Here is a 20,241-nt window from a genome sequence, read left to right as displayed (position 1 = left end):
CATGATAAGTATTGTATTTATATTTACAAGAATATTGATCACACTATAAGTTGGTTAAAATGTTCGTACATGTTTCATTATATGAAAGTTATAATACTTTTAAACTTTAAGGGACACAAAAGAGTATTAAAATAGGATCAAAGGCGAATGGAGGGAGTGACGCAATTAATCAGTGAATCAAGTGGATTGATGGTAACATTTTATCACTTTCAACGACACGAAGAGTATTGACAGTAATAGTATTGACGGAAACTATGTTTTTCAGTGCAAAAATATATGTTAATTGGGTACAATCGTATTGCTTTCAAACTAAATAACATACGTTATAGTGAATGTGAATGTTTTCATATGAAGTCTTAATTTAGATAGACTACCTGCAACGTACGGGCTCTTAACAGATTCTCATACTACTTTGGAAATTATTGACAGTTTCATCTAAATTATATTGTTATCATCACTGATGATATTATTTACGAAGTATTGTTTATGAAGATGAAAAAATTAGTTAGTTTCCATTTGCTCCATATTTTCACTGATGAGTTTATAAACTTTTACGAGGTTATTGTTTAATACTTCATGCTTATATCAAGCGTTCAATTCCATTTGCATGATTCTGATGAGGGTTAAGAGGCTCTTGGGCTTCTAATACCTAATGGTACGATATTGATGTTGTCAACATTGTTTTCCGTGTCAGGTACTTTACACAATGACATAATTATGTTAGGGAAACAATTTTTTATAGCTTTCGTTCAACGCACGAGCTCATAAAATCTGTGTATGAACTATAATTTATCAAAGTTTTACAAATGTGTGAAGTTTACAAATATATATTTTACTAATTCTACCACAACAGTACTTTTGACATTATTCATATAATATCGTTATTTCATATATAATTTTAACAACCAATAATGTTTGCGGATGAGTCCCCGTGCAACGCACGGGCTCATAAATCTAGTTACTTATATATAGTATTATATTACGTATTAAATATTAAATAATAATAATATATCATAGTATTGGTTATGAGAAAGATTGTTTACATCTTACCTTCTATTACTCCACTTTTATTGGAAATAAATTTTGTTGTTGTAATAATATATAATAATATAATAATATAATAATAATATATCATAGTATAGTATATAGTATAGGTAACATTCATGTGAGAATGTTCTATATTAATTTATATTTATAATGAGAATGATTTGCAGCCAATAAATTCATATGAAAAAAATGGTCACATAAAAAGGGAAAAAAATAAAAAGGAAAAGAAAATTTATTAAACGTTTGACCATTTTGAAAAAAAAAAAACAGAAAAGAGAAAAGAAAATTTATTGAACGTGAGACCCTCTTATTTGCGACGCCTTGTAAGATACATCGCCGCAGAAAATACGTGGACCCCACTTGAACCAGAATAGTAGTCAAAGAAATGTAAAATTTTGTCTTTTAGTGGCTTTTTTGCAGCGAGGGGTAATCGCCGCAAAAAATAGGTCGTCGCCCGTTCTTCTTCTTCTTCTTCTTCTTTTTTTTTTTTTTTTTTTTTTTTTTGTAGTGACCAGATTGAATGAACTACTCTTCCAGGTTTCAAAGTCGACTGCAATTGTAGTATACATGTTAGAGAGCCATGAATTAGTAATGACCCATAGTTTTTCATATACATGAATACATCCTCCTTTAAAATCGTGAATATAAAAAACTGAGTAGTACAGAAATATTCACATTAAATTTAATATTGTGAATTTATCTCTACATAATATAATATGTAATCTGTACATTTGTAATAAAGCTTGCGTATTAATGCTTTTTTTTTTTTTTTTTTTTTTTTGAAAGGCCAAAATTTTATAAAACATAAACGAGCTCTCTAGCAAGGAGCTGGATGAGCATTACAACGGGCATATAAGCCAAGTAATCCAATTCGAAACAAATTTGCCTGTGTATCTAACCCACATAAAAGCGTAAAATCTAATACTATAAAAAATAATACATCTCTTCATCGGCTTATCATTAAAGAGGATACCATTACGGAAGCGCCATATCATCCATGTTGCTGATACAAACACAAAGCGAACACATACATTCTCCCATGCACCTCTTATATATGTATCAATCCAACTTAATACCTCGTTCCATGACGCTAGTCTAGGCAAATCACGGTTCAACCACAATTCAACCTCTCTCTAAACTTCAATCGCAAATGAACAGTGAAAGAACACATGTTGCAAACTTTCATCTCCATTTCCACAATTAACACAAGCAATGGACTCGATATCTTAGCCCCTTCTCGATAAATTTAAACGATGAGGAAGTCTATCCAACCTCAAGCGCCATAGAAATATATTTACCTTTTTCAGGAAGAACTTTACACCAAGTTGTAGCTATTGGTAGAGAAGGTAACACGCGTCCATCAATATAGTTGCGAGCTGAGTACACAATGTACAACCCATCACTCGAAATCGTGCATCTCCAATTGTCACCGTGTTCATACAGATGGACATTACTTAGATATGAAATCAAGGACCGTAACGCTGAAGTGTTTCGAGCACCTATCGTTTGACGATTCCACCTCCATTCCCAAACTCCGTCAACGAATAAATCAGCACCAATGCATCTTTGTCCATCGCTTGATGATACAATCTCTTATATTACGAGCACAACGGTTCGTTTCCTATCCAAAGATCATGCTAAAAACGCACTGATCGTCCATTCCCAACCTTTAACATAAACACATCATCTGTTAACAGATTATGATTAGTCGCCACTACCTGATTACATTAATCCTACATGTCACTACCTAATTACACCAATTAAAGTCTATGCTGACATGTAATTAACCTAATTAATCTTGCCTAATAACTATAATAAATATAAAAAATTACACTTGACACATGAAAATTACAGGCAATTAAAAAAATAAGGTGTCTGTTTCCTTCCAGGGTTTTATTATCGTCTCAAAAGTCAAAACCCCTTCCTAAAAAACCCACACATTCAAACTATCTCATTCTCATTATATAATACTTCGTATAGTATATAATATATAAGATAATTTATAATATATATTCTCTTTTTATGTGATCTCTACTTTCTAGATTAAAAATTTGCCATTTATTTTCTCCCTTTTTATTGGTTAATTTCGTTAAGTGTTAGTAGTGAAAATGACTTGTGAATTACTGCAAAAAATCATTTGTAGCATTGGCGGAGCCAGAATTTCAAATTGATGGGGTCACAAAATAATATCAAATTATATCAAGTATATAAATTAAACTGATAAATTATGACTGACTAAACATAATAAAAGGCAAGTAATGTCTAACACAAATCAAGTATACAGATTAAATTGACAAATTGATAAAATTCTATATGATCACATTATTAAAAATAAAAAAATAAAAAATAAAAAGCTCAAACCTTAAAAATTTCACAGCTTTCCTAATTAGCTTGATGTAATGCTAACGAAAAGGAATGTGGTAAATAGCCAATGACTGCTCTCTAAGATCCATAGTAATTAGTAATTCAATATTTGTTTTATAAAAAATAAACCGAAAATTAGAAAACCCACCAACTATGATAATAAAACATATATGATACGTATGGATTTTTTTCACAAGTACAAATAACCGAAATTAAATCTTGGCTAATGGGTTTCAAATTTTTAACAATTAATTGCTTGTTGGACTCATGGATTGAGTGGGGGCATGTGCCACCCTAAGCTTTGCTATGCCTCCGCCCCTGGTAGCAATATATTGGTATGATACATACATTAAACATTTTTTTTTTTTTTGTAGTTTAAAATTATAGCAGTCATATCTAAATCCATACAAATTATTTATAAAAAATAAAAAGGGTATACTTGCCTTTGTTATATATTAGGACATTTTATTTTTATGTTGTAAATAAGTATCGGTAAAGCAAACCATCCAGGCATAGCTTGGATGGCCACCAACACTTTCAATGAAGGTGAGGTCACGGGTTCGATTCCCTTCAAGGCACTTCAAACGCTTGGGGCGAACTTAAGAGACCAATAGCCTGAGGATGTTTTACCCGGTAGCGGTAGAGGGTTGGCTTGCCGTTTACCCGGGGTTTACCCGCTGCGGGGGGGCCAATGTGTCCGTTCGTAGTAGGGGTTCCTCGTAAAAAAAAAAAAAATATCGGTAAAGCATTAGATATTGTTCATAATTTCTCTATTTTAGAAAAGATTGTATTTTTCGCGAAAAATAAAAAATTTCAAATCAAATCTAAAATCTTGGAGCATTAGGAATTTTGGGAAACTTGATAGTGAGAAAAACTCATTACAAAAGGAAGCGGGGGAATGGAAAAAGAAGGCCGAACTTAATGATATCACCGACGGTGAACGGGTATTGTGGCTTGAGTATCGGAAAAAATGGATCGAGAAAGATAAAGTTAAAGCAAAAATGTTGAGACAAAAGGCACGTATTCGTTGGGTTCTTGAAGGAGATGAAAATTTAGAATTTTTTCACTCGTCCATCAAGCGTAAATATTCGAAATGTAATATTCGAGGGCTCAATATTAATGGAGTTTGGAACGAAAATCCGTCGGAGGTCAAAAACGCCATATTGGAGCATTTCAAATTAAGATTTCAAAAATCCAAGTGGGCCAGACCTGAAATGGCAGGCCTGGAATTTTCGTCGCTGGCCCAATTTGGCCATAACAGATTTGTCGTGAACAGGCCTGTTGGCTCTTATGATTCTGGGCCTTTTCAGGATTCGATTTTGGGCCTTATACCCCCTGGTAACTCATCTAGTGACAGTAACTTTGGCCTAAAATGGGAAGAATCAAGACTGTTAGAAAAGGAATTTACAGAGGGGGAAATTTTGGAAGCGATCAAGTGTTGTGCTAGTTCAAAAGCACCCGGTCCTGACGGTTTTAATTTGAGATTCTATAAAAAAAAAATTTGGGACATCATTCGTGCGGATCTTACGGAAGCAATCAAATTTTTTTTGGAAAAAGGTGAGATATCTGTGGGTTGTAACGCTTCCTTTATCACCTTAATTTCTAAAAAAAAAGTGAGCCTATTGACCTTAATGATTACCGACCGATAAGTCTTATCGGGAGCTTGTATAAGATTATCTCGAAATTACTATCTAATCGTCTAAGGAAGGTTATTCCGAATCTTGTGGGATATGAGCAAAGCGCCTTTATCAAATGCCGAAATATTATAGACGGTGCGTTAATTGCTAACGAGACGATTGATTATTTAAGGAATAAAAACATCGCTAGCCTTGTTTTTAAAGTCAATTTTGAGAAGGCATTTGATAATTTAAATTGGGATTTCCTCATGGTGATGATGAAAATTATGGGTTTCGGGGATAAGTGGCGGAAGTGGATTTTTACGTGTCTTAGTTCGGCATCCGTCTCTATCTTGGTTAATGGCTCACCTACTAAGGAGTTTAAACTTGAAAGGGGTGTTAGGCAAGGAGACCCGCTTTCGCCTTTTCTTTTCATCATTGCGGCGGAAGGGTGATATGCTACTAACGGACGGTTTTATTTGTGCGGTGTCGTTAGGTCGCAGGATGTCCGGTTCGGTAGTACACAGTGTCTTCGTTTATTTATATTGTGCGGGGCCTAAATTTACTTTTACTTTCTAAGGTGTAGAAGGTGTAAGTTAACCTAGTGTCATGTTTTATTCTATGGATTAATGAATTGAAGATCAAGTGGATAATTGTCATTTAGTTAAATTACCTGGATAAAAGATAGTAGTTGGTTTAAGCTAAAAGTCCTAAGTGCGGAAAAGTAAATAAGTAGAAGGATATCCGGAGTATGCAGATCAGGAAAATGTTGACCAAGATATCAGTGTTGGGTTAGGAAAAGGTAATTATACTTATGTTAAGACTATGCTTGGAATGATGTAGATCTGGTTGGATGAGCCAATTATACAGACCTACTTGTCTCTGAACTCTCGGAGTTCTCTTTGAGCAGTGAGAAGTATGTCACTTGGTCGTATAATTGAAGGGTAGCTCTACCTCGGAGGTTATCCTCATTAAAGTACTAGGTTTATTAGTGAGTTAAGCTCTAATCCTAACCCTCGTTATCAGTTTAGTTAACTGAATAACAACATGCCGTGTTGATTGAACACTGATCACAAACGGAAGAAATCCGTCGGTTTAAGTCGGCAAAACCTTAAATGAAAACTAACAACCATTCCATCATACTAATGAGATCATATTAATTCAAACATTATACAGCATTATAGTTGATATACTGATAGTAAAGCAGATAGAAACCTAATGAGTACCTAAACAGTTGATATGACTAAGACCTAGGGCAACAATCAAACAAGAACATGCAATAGGCTTAGGTCACACAGTGAAGGCACTAACTAGATCTTAACAGCTCCTAAGAAGTCTCTTCGGAGCAGTCAATAGGCATACTAGGTCATTCATGTCTCAATTCCTAAGTTCCGTGTCCTAAAAGCGCATTAAATGCCTCTCGGGAACTCCGACCATACCGAGTTCATAGAATCTTCAGATACAGTATATGTCATAACCCGACCTTAACCATAAGGATGAATACAATAACATATGATTTCATCGCGAGGTATTGACCTCTATATGCGACATTTTTCAAAAACTGCATTCGTTTTTACAATACAAACCATAGCTTTTATTACAAATACAAGGTTTAAACAACTTAATAATGATTATCGTTTAGCGATAATCTTAGACTTACAAACTTTACATGTGATAATAACAATACGACCTCCAACATATTTTACATTACAAATCCTTCGATATGCAGTTTTATTTTTGACACAAATATGCATACTCAAGATCTTGCTTAAATTCAACATGTTGCAGCGGAAGCTTTTAGTTATCACCTGAGAATAAACATGCTTTAAGCGTCAACATAAAGTTGGTGAGATATAGGTTTAATGCCAGCAGCGTTATAAATATAGATCACAAGATTTCATATATAAACGTTTTAATAAAAATATTCTAAGTTGTTGAGCACTTGATAACCATACTTAACATTTAATCAACGTCGCATATTCCCTTTATTATGAAATCTTACTACACCGTACCAAGTGTAGTTACCGAAATGAAGTACTTTGCAACCGTAGAATACTGGTCGTCCAGTCCGGTTGGGGTTGTCAGGCCCGATAGATCTATCAACAGGATTCGCGTTTACAATACCTCATGTAAATAATAGTTACCAAGTTACAGGGAAGTATGCCAGTGGTACAACTCAACGTAGAATATATATATATTTTTAATCACTTGTGTCCATAACGTAAATCATAAAATGCATGTATTCTCATCCCGAAATATTTAGAGTTTAAAAGTGGGACTATATACTCACGTTTTGCCTTGAAGGTAATAAACACGACTTGGTCTCCGATTGATATCACAAACCTAACCATATATATAATATATCAACATATTTTATTTTCAAGTAATCGTTACATATATATATATATATATATATATATATATATATATATATATATATATATATATATATATATATATATATATATATATATATATATATATATATATATATATATATATATATATATACTTTTAATACTTTTAATATTTTCTTAGTCCGTAGTTAGCAGTCCGATGTTAGTGGTCCACAATTAGTTGCTTAAATAAAATAAATAAAGACCCCATCGTATTCGTATTGATCAGAATTAATCTCGACCCATGGTACCATGTTTTCAAGTGACGTGTTGCGTACATAAAGTACCGTGTTGTCAAATGACGTGTTGCGTACAATCATGAGGTCTTATGATTAATCTTCTCGTGTTGTTTACGGGTGGTCCTGAAATATATAAAATCAAATCATAAGTAAATATATATGAAATATCATATTAATTAGAAAATATATGATTAATTTAATTTTTCTCCAAATATTTTCGTAGCTAAACTAGCTTCGGATACCCGATCTTGTTTTAGTCGTAGTTTCTTCATTACAACTCCGTTTTTGTTGGTTCAACTTGCCACTTCCTTGGATCGAGTCAAATTTTAAGAATATGAACTGATAATACCTTAGTTTGTATTCGAAATCATAGGTTATAGGTCAAACTTTGGTGAAACTTATGAAAGTGATCATTTTTCATCATAAAAACAACATTTAATGATCATTTTTCTAAAAATACTTACACTTTGAGTTAAATCATGAAATTTTTATGTGTTAACATATTCATAAGAAATATCATTTTTCCAGAACATGAACTTCCAATTCAAAGTTCAAGATAGTTTTTATTTATCCAACCCAGAACAGCCCCCGGTTGCACTCCGACGACGTAGATTCAGTTTTTAAGGTGTTCTTTGTAAAACCAAGTTATATATTGTTAAGTTAGCATATCATTATGATATATTACAGGTCTTGAAGTGTTTTAAAAGTCAAGTTAGAAGGATCTATTTAGTTTGCGAACAAGTTTGAAATCATTCAAACTATGTTCTTGTTGTTAAAATTTTATACCACAAAATAAGATAGCTATATGAATATGAATTGAATAAGATTATGAATAAGGTTACTACCTCAATTTACTTGGACAAAGTTACTGTAAGAGATGAGAAAAATCCTAGAATCAAAAGAGTGGTGGAGTTGGATTGAAAGGTTGGAAGTAAACTTGTTTACTTGAAAGGATTTTTGAAGTGTTCTTGAATGGATTTTCTTATGATGATTAAGGGTTGTTTTTGAAGCTAGATCTTCATGGTTATTTGCTGAGATTGTGAAGAACACTTAAGGTTCCTAAGAGTGTGTTTTTGGTTAGAGAAAATGTGTAGTAAAAATGAAAATGGAATGGAGTATAAATGGTGGTGAAAAGATGTATAAATTTGTAATATTGTGCAAAAGTCTTGTAATATGCCAAATTGATTAATCATGCATGCTAAGATCCAAAATTGGCTGACTCATGGCTGCTAATAAAGTGATTGTGATGTGTATATACCAATAGTAAATACGTATAGAAGCTGGGTATGATACGGGTACATATACCCTAGATATACGTATAAAAATCTTGAGAAAACGGAACGAGGATTCAAATATAGCTATCTTTTGTAAATATACTTATATTGTTTTATGTATATAAATCCTTTAAAAGTGATAAAATACATATCTATACGATACATGTATAAGCATTATAAGTTTTAAGTATTTAAGTCGAAGAACGTCACATATAGTTATCGTTTTGAAAACTTAAGTTAGTAGTCTCAAAATATACTTATAACTCATTGTTATTAGTACACAATGAGATGTTAAAACATTCTTAGATCATGTTAAATATATAAAAATACATATATATACACAAACGTATAATTATCGTATGTTATATAGTTCGTGATATCATCGGTCAAATTGGACGGTCAAACGTTGTGTAAAACTCTTTTCAAAAACATAAGTCTCAACAATTTAGATTTCTTATCATGTTGGTAAGGTTTAATTTATGTAAATATTAATCTTATAAGTGTAAAACGATCGGAAAAATCCGGGTCATTACAGTACCTACCCGTTAAATAAATTTCGTCCCGAAATTTTAAAGTTGTACCTATTTTACGTTCTCGGGAAACAAATGTGGGTACTTTTGTTTCATCTGATCCTCTCGTTCCCAAGTAAACTCGAGACCTCTTCAAGCATTCCAACGAACCTTAACTATTGGAATGTTGCTCTGCTTGAGCCGTTTAACTTCACGGTCCATGATTTCGACTGGTTCTTCTATGAATTGTAGTTTCTCATCGACTTGGATTTCTTCAAGAGGAATGGTGAAATCTTCCTTTGCAAGACATTTCTTGAGGTTTGAGACGTGAAATGAATTATATACTCTGGCGAGTTGTTGTGGTAACTCGAGTCGATAAGCTACCGGTCCGATGCGTTCGATGATCTTGAACGGGCCTACATACCTTGGGTTCAGTTTACCCCTTTTTCCAAAACGTATTACACCTTTCCAAGGTGACACCTTTAGCATAACCATGTCACCGATCTGAAACTCTAATGGTTTCCTTCGGACATCGGCGTAGCTCTTTTGGCGACTACGGGCTGTTTTCAATCTCTCCTTGATTTGTACTATCTTCTCAGTCGTTTCGTGTATGATCTCGGGACCAGTTAATTGTCGATCTCCTACTTCATTCCAACAGATAGGGGATCTACACTTCCTTCCATACAGTTCTTCGAATGGTGCAGCTTTAATGCTCGCATGATAACTGTTATTATACGAGAATTCTGCTAATGGTAGATATTTATCCCATCCGTTTCCAAAATCGATCACACATGCCCTGAGCATGTCTTCAAGAGTCTGAATTGTTCTTTCACTCTGCCCGTCAGTTTGTGGATGATATGCGGTGCTCATATCCAAACGAGTTCCCAGGGCCTCCTGTAGTGATTGCCAAAACTTTGATGTAAATCTACTATCACGATCGGATATAATGGAAATAGGTATTCCATGCCTTGAAACAATTTCCTTTATGTATAATCGTAATAGTTTCTCCATTCTATCTGTTTCCTTTATAGGCAAGAAATGTACAGATTTGGTGAGACGATCAACTATTACCCAAATGGTGTCATAACCCCAGGTAGTCTTAGGTAACTTTGTGATGGAATCCATGGTAATACCATCCCATTTCCATTCTGGGATTTCTGGTTGTTGAAGTAACCCTGACGGCTTCTGGTGTTCTGCTTTGACTTTGGAACAAGTTAAACATTCCCCAACATATGTTGCAACATCTGTCTTTAAATTAGGCCACCAATAATGCGTCTTAAGATCTTGATACATCTTTCCAACTCCAGGATGTATCGAGTATCTTGTCTTATGTGCCTCGTTCAATATCAACTTCCTTAATCCACCCAACTTTGGTACCCAAATACGGTTTGCAAAATATCGAATTCCGTCTTCCCGTATAACGAGTTGTTTCCCATACTTCTTCATTATTTCATTTCCTATGTTTTCTTTAGTAAGAGCTTCTCATTGAGCTTCTTTGATTTGTGAGTTGAGATTCATATGAATTTTTATGTTCATCGCTTGTACTCGAATTGGTTCCCGTTCCTTTCTGCTTAGAGCGTCGGCCACTACATTCGCTTTCCCGGGATGATAGCGAATCTCACAATCATAGTCATTTATCAGCTTGACCCACCTACGTTTCCTCATGTTCAGCTGTTTCTGATCAAAAATATGTTGAAGGCTTTTATGATCAGTAAACACAGTGCATTTAACCCCATATAAATAGTGTCTCCATATCTTCAATGCAAACACTACTGCTCCCAATTCTAAATCATGCGTCGTATAATTCCGCTCGTGAATCTTTAATTGTCGGGATGCGTATGCTATAACTTTCTTCCGTTGCATAAGGACGTAACCAAAACCTTGTCGCGAAGCGTCACAATATATCTCAAAATCATCGTTCCCTTCAGGTAACGATAAAATAGGTGTTGTAGTCAACTTCTTCTTCGGTAATTGAAATGCACTTTCCTGCTCAGAAGTCCATTCGTACTTCTTCCCTTTTTGCGTTAACGCTGTTAATGGTTTAGCTATTCGGGAAAAATCTTGAATAAACCTTCTATAATAACCAGCTAAACCCAAAAATTGGCGTATCTGCGTTGGTGTCTTAGGAGTCTCCCATTTTTCAATGGCCTCAATTTTAGCTGGATCAACCTGAATTCCTTTGCTACTAACAACATGGCCAAGAAATTGCACTTCTTTCAACCAAAATGCACACTTAGAAAATTTGGCGTATAACTGTTCTTTTCTTAACAATTCTAATACCAACCTTAAATGTTGTTCATGCTCTTGCTCACTCTTGGAATAGATAAGAATATCATCAATGAAAACGATAACAAACTTATCTAAATACGGACTACAAACTCGATTCATGAGGTCCATGAATACAGCTGGCGCATTAGTCAACCCAAACGGCATAACCAAAAATTCATAATGACCGTAGCGTGTCCGAAAAGCAGTTTTCGGAATATCTTCTTCTTTGACGCGTAGTTGATGATAGCCCGACCTTAGGTCGATTTTCGAGTAAACACATGATCCTTGCAATTGATCAAATAAGTCATCAATTCTCGGTAGTGGATACCGATTCTTGATAGTTAACTTATTTAATTCACGATAATCTATACACATTCGGAAAGATCCGTCTTTCTTCTTGACGAATAAAATCGGAGCTCCCCACGGTGAAGTACTTGGTCGTATGAATCCACGGTCCAGTAATTCTTTTAACTGACTCTGAAGTTCTTTTAACTCAGACGGTGCAAGTCTATATGGAGCACGAGCCACTGGTGCAGCTCCTGGTACTAGATCTATTTGAAATTCTACAAATCTAAATGGAGGTAATCCAGGTAACTCTTCGGGAAATACTTCAGGAAAATCTCTTGCCACAGGCACGTCGTTGATACTCTTCACTTTTTCCTTCGTTTTGACTTTATTAACATATGCTAAGATAGCATAGCACCATTTCTTCAAGCACTTTTGAGCTTTCAAACAACTAATGAGTTTTAGCTTTGAGTTACCCTTCTCTCCATAAATCATTACTGGCGTTTTATCCTTACGAGGAATGCGAATTGCCTTCTTGGCGCACACAACTTCAGCTCCTATTTTGGACATCCAGTCCATGCCGACTATTACATCAAAACTTCCTAATTCTACGGGTATCAAATCAATCTTAAATATTTCTCCGGCTAAATTTATTTTACAATCACGGCAAATTTTATAGGCTTTAATTAGTTTACCATTAGCTAACTCAATCATGTACTTAGCATCTAGAGGTAATGATGAACAATTCAATTTAGCGTAAAAGTCTCTACTCACGTAACTTCTATCGGTACCAGTATCAAATATAATAGATGCGGATAAGTTATTAATGGTAAACGTACCTGTAACAAGCTCCGGGTCTTCACACGCCTCTCTAGCATTAATAACAAATGCTCTTCCATGTGCAGATCCATTATTCTTCTCTGAATTCGGACACTGGATCTTATAATGACCCTGTTTCCCACACTCATAACAGGTAACAGTGGCCAAGGCAGTTCTATTTGCATTAGTGGCAGGAGTCTTGGTGCCATTTCTATTTGTAACAGGAATCCGACAATCTTCAGCAAGATGACCCCTTCGATTACAATTTTCGCACACCACATTACAATAACCAGAGTGATGTTTGTGGCATCTGTTACATAAAGGATTTCTTCCTTTGTAACCTGAGTTCGAACCGCTACCCGCACCTTGCGTGGTTTCTTGTTTTTTGTTGGATTGTTGATGATTACCTTCCCACTTTCTTTTGTTACCCGATGTCTTGACATCGGTGTTCTTATCCAGAATAATCTGGTCCATCAACTCGTTCGCCATGGTGATGGCTTCGTGAATAGTCTTGGGTTTCGATGCTGTAACATTTGCTTTGACATTTTTAGGCAAACCATCTTTGTACAGTTCTATCTTTCGTTCTTCGGTTGGTACCAATTCGGGACATAGCAAAGCTAATTTCATGAATCGCTGATTGTAGTTGGTGAGTTCGGTACCAACAACTTTCAGGCTTCGTAATTCAGCTTCCAACTTCCTAACCTCATTCCTTGGACAATACTCGTTGATTAGCATTGTTTTGAATTCTTCCCAGGGAGTATCATAAGCTACATCTCCTCCTACGGCCTTCACATAGTTTTTCCACCATGTGAGTGCACTATCTTGTAAGGTGCACGATGCATACTTGGTCATGTCCTTCTCAATACAACCACTGATTTTAAACACAGACTCAATCTTTTCAATCCACCGGGTTAAACCGACTGGTCCTTCTGTTCCACTGAATGATGAGGGCTTGCAACTTTGAAAAGTTTTGTAAGTACATCCCACACGAGGATTTGGGTTAACTGCAGCACCTCTCGCAGCCTCGACCCATAACATTCTATTGTCCACTCGCTGATTGATGAGTTCCTCGATTTCTTGTTCCGTCATTCGGTTCAATCGCGCCATAATCTTCAATAAGAATGAAAAAATAATTATTCACATGGAATATTATAGATGCAGTATGTATTTACAGTACGTCGTAGCTTATTAATAATATGAACCAGTTATTATTATAAAAGCCTTTTCTTCTTATTAGCGTTTTGTAATTATATCTAGGGTAGTACTTACCCGTTAAAGTTCATACTTAATAGCTTAGTACAGAAATCAATTACTATCACCCAAATAATACTCAACCATGGAAAATTATTGCATTTCACACTTCACTATTTTACATATGCTTATCTTACATCAAACATTAAGCAAACCACACTAGTAATATTATACAAAACGTTGTATGATCCCATGGTTTAAAATAACAGCGCATCATTTAACCCAAAACGTTTGTGTTCAAAGAAATCGCTTATAGGTTATCTTGACTGTCTCCCTGCGTTTTGGCGGAGGGGCTGAAGAACTGGATGCCGGGATAGAACTAATAGGAATAGCGGGAATAGGTGTGGAAGTATCTGGTGGAGTTGGTGCCACAACATCCTCTCTAGACTCGGGATTTGGATTTTCCATTTCAGTAGCCTTTCGTTTCTTTCCTCGTTCGAACTTGTCTTTCGTAATTTCCTGTATTTCTTCCTCCTCAGGATCACTTTCCGGTTCCTCTTCAATTGATTCATCCGGAACTTGTGAGTCTTCCCCAAAGGTGTTGTTTTCATCATCGGATAGGTTAATGACTGGAACACCATCTGAAGATTCTGGTTCGGAGTCGCTGAATGTGATAAAAAGTTCTAAGCTAGACATCTATCACATAATAACTAGCATGTTAGTATCACATAATATTTACATATTAATTTTTTTTAACCAACAGGGATAAGCATTAGTTTTCTAAATCAAACACAGTCAAAGTCCAGACTCACTAATGCATCCTAACAAACTCGATAAGACACACTAATGCAAATTTTCTGGTTCTCTAAGACCAACGCTCTGATACCACATGTCATAACCCGACCTTAACCATAAGGACGAATACAATAACATATGATTTCATCGCGAAGTATTGACCTCTATATGCGACATTTTTCAAAAACTGCATTCGTTTTTACAATACAAACCATAGCTTTTATTACAAATACAAGGTTTAAACAACTTAATAATGATTATCGTTTAGCAATAATCTTAGACTTACAAACTTTACATGTGATAATAACAATACGACCTCCAACATATTTTACATTACAAATCCTCCGATATGCAGTTTTATTTTTGACACAAATATGCATACTCAAGATCTTGCTTAAATTCAACATGTTGCAGCGGAAGCTTTTAGTTATCACCTGAGAATAAACATGCTTTAAACGTCAACATAAAGTTGGTGAGATATAGGTTTAATGCCGGCAGCGTTATAAATATAGACCACAAGATTTCATATATAAACGTTTTAATAAAAATATTCTAAGTTGTTGAGCACTTGATAACCATACTTAACATTTAATCAACGTCGCATATTCCCTTTATTATGAAATCTTACTACACCGTACCAAGTGTAGTTACCGAAACGAAGTACTGTGCAACCGTTGAATACTGGTCGTCCAGTCCGGTTGGGGTTGTCAGGCCCGATAGATCTATCAACAGGATTCGCGTTTACAATACCTCATGTAAATAATAGTTACCAAGTTACAGGGAAGTATGCCAGTGGTACAACTCAACGTAGAATATGTATTTTTAATCACTTGTGTCCATAACGTAAATCATAAAATGCATGTATTCTCATCCCGAAATATTTAGAGTTTAAAAGTGGGACTATATACTCACGTTTTGCCTTGAAGGTAATAAACACGACTTGGTCTCCTATTGATATCACAAACCTAACCATATATATAATATATCAACATATTTTCTTTTCAAGTAATCGTTACATATATATATATTACTTTTAATACTTTTAATATTTTCTTAGTCCGTAGTTAGCAGTCCGATGTTAGTGGTCCACAATTAGTTGCTTAAATAAAATAAATAAAGACCCCATCGTATTCGTATTGATCAGAATTAATCTCGACCCATGGTACCATGTTGTCAAGTGACATGTTGCATACATAAAGTACCGTGTTGTCAAATGACGTGTTGCGTACAATCATGAGGTCTTATGATTAATCTTCTCGTGTTGTTTACGGGTGGTCCTGAAATATATAAAATCAAATCATAAGTAAATATATATGAAATATCATATTAATTAGAAAATATATGATTAATTTAATTTTTCTCCAAATATTTTCGTAGCTAAACTAGCTTCGGATACCCGATCTTGTTTTAGTCGTAGTTTCTTCATTACAACTCCGTTTTTGTTGGTTCAACTTGCCACTTCCTTGGATCGAGTCAAATTTTAAGAATATGAACTGATAATACCTTAGTTTTTATTCGAAATCACAGGTTATAGGTCAAACTTTGGTGAAACTTATGAAAGTGATCATTTTCCATCATAAAAACAACATTTAATGATCATTTTTCTAAAAATACTTACACTTTGAGTTAAATCATGAAATTTTTATGTGTTAACATATTCATAAGAAATATCATTTTTCCAGAACATGAACTTCCAATTCAAAGTTCAAGATAGTTTTTATTTATCCAACCCAGAACAGCCCCCGGTTGCACTCCGACGACGTAGATTCAGTTTTTAAGGTGTTCTTTGTAAAACCAAGTTATATCTTGTTAAGTTAGCATATCATTATGATATATTACAGGTATTGAAGTTTTTTAAAAGTCAAGTTAGAAGGATCTATTTAGTTTGCGAACAAGTTTGAAATCATTCAAACTATGTTCTTGTTGTTAAAATTTTATACCACAAAATAAGATAGCTATATGAATATGAATTGAATAAGATTATGAATAAGGTTACTACCTCAAGTTACTTGGACAAAGTTACTGTAAGAGATGAGAAAAATCCTAGAATCAAAAGAGTGGTGGAGTTGGATTGAAAGGTTGGAAGTAAACTTGTTTACTTGAAAGGATTTTTGAAGTGTTCTTGAATGGATTTTTTTATGATGATTAAGGGTTGTTTTTGAAGCTAGATCTTCATGGTTATTTACTGAGATTGTGAAGAACACTTAAGGTTCCTAAGAGTGTGTTTTTGGTTAGAGAAAATGTGTAGTAAAAATGAAAATGGAATGGAGTATAAATGGTGGTGAAAAGATGTATAAATTTGTAATATTGTGCAAAAGTCTTGTAATATGCCAAATTGATTAATCATGCATGCTAAGATCCAAAATTGGCTGACTCATGGCTGCTAATAAAGTGATTGTGATGTATATATACCAATAGTAAATACGTATAGAAGCTGGGTATGATACGGGTACATATACCCTATATATACGTATAAAAATCTTGAGAAAACGGAACGAGGATTCAAATATAGCTATCTTTTGTAAATATACTTATATTGTTTTATGTATATAAATCCTTTAAAAGTGATAAAATACATATCTATACGATACATGTATAAGCATTATAAGTTTTATGTATTTAAGTCGAAGAACGTCACATATAGTTATCGTTTTGAAAACTTAAGTTAGTAGTCTCAAAATATACTTATAACTCATTGTTATTAGTACACAATGAGATGTTAAAACACTCTTAGATCATGTTAAATATATAAAAATACATATATATACACAAACGTATAATTATCGTATGTTATATAGTTCGTGATATCATCGGTCAAATTGGACAGTCAAACGTTGTGTAAAACTGTTTTCAAAAACATAAGTCTCAACAATTTAGATTGCTTATCATGTTGGTAAGGTTTAATTTATTTAAATATTAATCTTATAAGTGTAAAACAATCGGAAAAATCTGGGTCGTTACAGTATAACCAGAGGTCTTAATCCTATGAAGTAGCTAATTTCATATAGGTGGACAAGTCCTGATCACAACCTAGGTTGGTCAATCCTTAAGATGCTAGCATACAAATCTATCAGACTTCCTAGTTCAGTATTATAATAGTAATCGTACTAATTTAACATAATTACGCTAACCCAAACTTCTATCATGGCAACATACAGATTAATTAAGCTATCATGGTAATATCGGAACGCATTATTGAACATAAAAAGTAAGAACACATGTTTAATACAAAAGACAAGCGTTTCGGATAAAAACCTGAAAAGGCCGAAGAAATCTGCCCGAGATCGCAGGGACTCGTTGGGATATCCTCCGAAAAATAAAAGCTAAGCTAACTACTACTAAAAACTAACTAAAAGCTTGAAAATATGAAATGAATAAAAAATTGAGTGTGTGTTGAAATGGATGGAGAAAGCCCTTTAAATAGACTTGAAATTTGCCTGCAAACGGCTGGCAGGCCATTTGGCAAGCCGTTTGCAGGGCCCGTTTGTAGAGTTTGCCCGTTTGCTCTGACCGTTTGGTAGGCCGTTTGCCATACTGGTAGGCCGTTTGGCAGCCCGTTTGGCAAGCCGTTTGGCTTGCTGATTTGCTGGATCGTAACTTGATTTCTTGTCTTTCACCGTTTTCGCTCTAGAATCTTCGTTTTAACTCCGTTTTACTTGATTCTTTTTGCATTGCCTTCGTAATTACTTAATCTACAAAATCAACCGAAAAAGCGATAATTTTGCCGACAAAGTTTAAATCTTTATTGTTCTAGGACTTAATATTAGGGATAAAAATGTGACTTATTGACCGATATCAAAGGGTTAAATTGGATCGCAAAGGTGGCGGTTCAGGCAAATTTGTTTGCGAGAGTGGAGGTAGGTCAAGACAAAGTTCCAATTTCTCACTTGCAATACGCCGACGACACGATATTTTTTGGTAAGTGGAGTGTGAACAATATTGTGAATCTAATGAAACTTTTGAAATGCTTTGAGCTATCATCCGGTCTAAAAATTAATTATCACAAAAGTAGTTTATTTGGGGTGGGGCTTGAACATTCGGAGGTGATTCATTCGGCGCGGTTAATTGGGTGTAAGGTCGTTTCCTTTCCTTGTATATATCTTGGACTCCCCGTGGGTGCGAAAATGAGCAAAAAGATCAATTGGAAACCGGTAATAGACAAATTCGAGAAAAGGCTTGCAGATTGGAAAGCACGTGCGATGTCATTTGGTGGAAGATTAACTCTCATTAACTCGGTTCTCAATAGCTTGCCGTTGTACTATTTCTCGCTCTTCCATGCTTAAAAAATTTGAGTGTGTAAGACGTTCTTTCTTTTGGGGGGGTTCGGGTGAGGGTAAAAAATTATCTTGGGTTAAATGGGATAACGTTATGCGTCCTTTCGAGGAGGGTGGGTTGAATATTGGTTCTCTACATGCTAAAAATATGGCTATAATCGGCAAGTGGTGGTGGAGGTGTTTAACCGAAACTTCCTCCTTGTGGGTTAAGGTCACCAAAAGTATTCATGGGGTATCGGGTGGTTTACTTTCGGGTGGGAATATTTCTTGTACTTACCTTTCTACTTGGTGAAATATTGTGAAAACAGGGTTTCAATTAGATGGGCTTGGCATCGAATTTTCTAAATACTTCAAGAGAAAGATCGGGAACGAAAGAGATTCATTCTTTTGGTACGACTCGTGGCTTTTGGATATTCCTCTTAAAGATCGGTTTGATCAACTCTTTAGGTTGGAAAAGGAGCAAAACACTTCGGTCTCCTCACGGATAAGTTGGGATGGAACATCTTGCTATGGCGTTTGGGATTGGGTGCGACAATCAGGGGGTAGAACGGGTGAAGAGCTTGAGGAATTGTCTCGAATTTTGAAGGATTTCACGGGTACTAATGAGGAAGAAGATAGGTGGCTTTGGACTCTAAGTTCTAATGGTAAATTCTCATCAAAGGTTCTTTCGAATTTGGTGCGGTCAAAAATAATTACTTCAAGAGTAACGGGTATAGAAACATTAAGAAATAACTTTGTTCCTAAGAAAGTGGAGATTTTTATTTGGCGGGCACTAAAAGGTAGGCTCCCGGTCTTGTCGGAACTTGACAAGAGGGGAATCGACCTTCATTCCGTTCTTTGTTCCATTTGTGAAAAGGAAATCGAGACGGTTCAACATGCACTTTTCCAATGCGAGAAAAGCAAAGAGGTTTGGGATAAGACTCACAAGTGGTTCGATATTGTGTGTGGGCCTTTGGATAGTTCTAAGGCCTTTCAGGGTAATTCTTCTTTCCAAACTTCCGATATTGGCCTTAAGATTTGGCAAATGATCGAGTGGACAAGCGGATATCTCATATGGAAAAATCGTAACAAGATGGTATTCAAGAAATTGTGTTGGAATCCACCTTTGGCTCTAAATGAAATTCAAGTCAAGAGCTTTGAGTGGATCGCGAAGCGTTGCAAATC

The 20,241-nt window shown here is 35.0% G+C and overlaps 1 protein-coding gene across 1 annotated transcript; it reads left to right on the top strand.

Annotated features, from left to right (window-relative positions):
- The first annotated feature begins 3,951 nt into the window (after positions 1 to 3,951).
- On the top strand, positions 3,952 to 19,086 carry LOC139868872 (uncharacterized). The gene is made up of 3 exons (XM_071857211.1): positions 3,952 to 3,957; positions 4,191 to 4,968; positions 18,605 to 19,086. Exons 1-3 carry the CDS (start codon positions 3,952 to 3,954, stop codon positions 19,084 to 19,086), a joined length of 1,266 nt encoding a protein of 421 aa, XP_071713312.1.
- The last annotated feature ends 1,155 nt before the right edge of the window (positions 19,087 to 20,241 follow it).

Source organism: Rutidosis leptorrhynchoides, chromosome 9 (genome assembly GCF_046630445.1).
Source record: "Rutidosis leptorrhynchoides isolate AG116_Rl617_1_P2 chromosome 9, CSIRO_AGI_Rlap_v1, whole genome shotgun sequence".
Classification (NCBI taxonomy): domain Eukaryota; kingdom Viridiplantae; phylum Streptophyta; class Magnoliopsida; order Asterales; family Asteraceae; genus Rutidosis; species Rutidosis leptorrhynchoides.
This window is presented reverse-complemented; position numbering and strand designations above follow the sequence as displayed.